The following is a 1,514-nucleotide window of genomic DNA, read 5'->3' as shown; positions in this document are numbered from 1 at the left end:
ATATATACTAGATTTCTTAGACAATATTGTTGTTCATCGAAATATGATATCTAGTAAGCATCCCGTATTGATAATAAGTGGCTGATTTGTTAAGGCCATTTCAATTTTATGAAAAATTGATCTGCAGCAACAGTTGAGCATTCCATGAAAGTAAGCGAAGAAGCCTTATATAGCTTTGCCAAGCAATAGTCGAGAGCATTTCATAATCTATTTTGTAGCGACGCGTAGTATCTCCTTGACCTATCGAGAAAGAAGTATCTGTGATTAGTGAGCAAAGGTAACACAAGCAATACTGGAAGAAAAAAAAATGTCTTCATATGCTACAGCCGCAGCGTCTAGATGTTTCTACATCTGGCTTGGCAATTGAGCTCTAATGTTGCTGTGGCGGTTAAGGTGCTATGAGTGAATTGCGTTGACAAACGTAGTTAATATTATTCGGCAGCACTTGTACCAGAAATTTCAATCAATTCATTTTAAAACAAAATACCAAACAGCAAAATATATTTACGATACTAGTGCGTTATGGCTGATCCTCATGAATGTCGTTCGACATTTAATTACTGGGCCGCTGCTTGAATCTCGTCTGTCATTTTTTTTGACTCATCAAGGTGAATCACGGATGCGCGCTTCCAACCGGCAGGGAACTTTTCGTTTATGAAGAAGTCATTGATAACGCTCACTGAAACGGTGTTATTGTTCATTTTACTGCCGAAGACCAGTACAGCACCCGAACCCTGACCATAAGCTTGGCGCGCCTGCTGTGGAGTCAAATGAAATCTTGGATCCTTCTGAAACATTTCGCGACGAGCCTTGTAAGTATGCCCTACCGACTCTGCCGATAAAAAGCCATTTTTGGCTCGACTGGTAAGGTCTTTGACTAAGCCCAGATCGACTATTGCAGGATCGACTCCTGTGTATTCAGGGCGGCGAGAAAGTGAGATAGGATGTCCCATCGAGGACAAATCATTGAGCGAAAGCTTATCAGGCAAACCTGACAAAAGCAGATTTACGACTTCATCATCATGGCCAAATTGCGTTTGAATTGCATGGCGAATCTCTGCTTTGGTAATGTTCTGGCCGTTTCGCTTTAGATGACCACAGTTACAAAGAGTGTTGAGGGCAGGGCACGGCGAGCGGCGGAAAGGTTTTGTAGTACCAGGAAATCCCGAGGTCTTCTCTAGAGGTGGCTTCCAATACTGTCCTTCGATCATGTTGGGAACTTGACAGGTAGTCAGATCCGCGAACGAGGCAATAACCACGGCGATGAAAGTGGAGACGACAGACACCATTTTAGGGGCAAATTGGAAAATGAAGTTTTGTTTTGGCTTGCAATTCCGAGGGTATGGCAGATTTTCATCACACCACCTTCTCTGGTCTGTCGAAGGATTATGTCTAAACAAGTTATCGCTCTGTATATCAGTATTAATCTCAACTACGCAAATGCAATCTTTGAAAATCGAATGTCCCGCGTGATTTTTAAAAGACGTGTCGATGCAATTTCAGTAACACGTAGA

The 1,514-nt window shown here is 42.3% G+C and overlaps 1 protein-coding gene across 1 annotated transcript; it reads right to left on the bottom strand.

Annotated features, from left to right (window-relative positions):
- Positions 1 to 557: 557 nt before the first annotated feature.
- Positions 558 to 1,211, bottom strand: PHALS_13824 (Chloroperoxidase; the record flags this gene model as incomplete). Its single annotated transcript, XM_024729644.1, has 1 exon — positions 558 to 1,211. The coding sequence occupies one exon, from the start codon at positions 1,209 to 1,211 to the stop codon at positions 558 to 560; it is 654 nt and encodes a 217-aa protein (XP_024580001.1).
- Positions 1,212 to 1,514: the final 303 nt, after the last annotated feature.

Source organism: Plasmopara halstedii (assembly GCF_900000015.1).
Source record: "Plasmopara halstedii genome assembly, contig: Scaffold_707, whole genome shotgun sequence".
NCBI lineage: Eukaryota > Oomycota > Peronosporomycetes > Peronosporales > Peronosporaceae > Plasmopara > Plasmopara halstedii.
The sequence above is the reverse complement of the archived record's forward strand: the minus strand, read 5'-3'. Positions and strand labels throughout refer to the sequence as shown.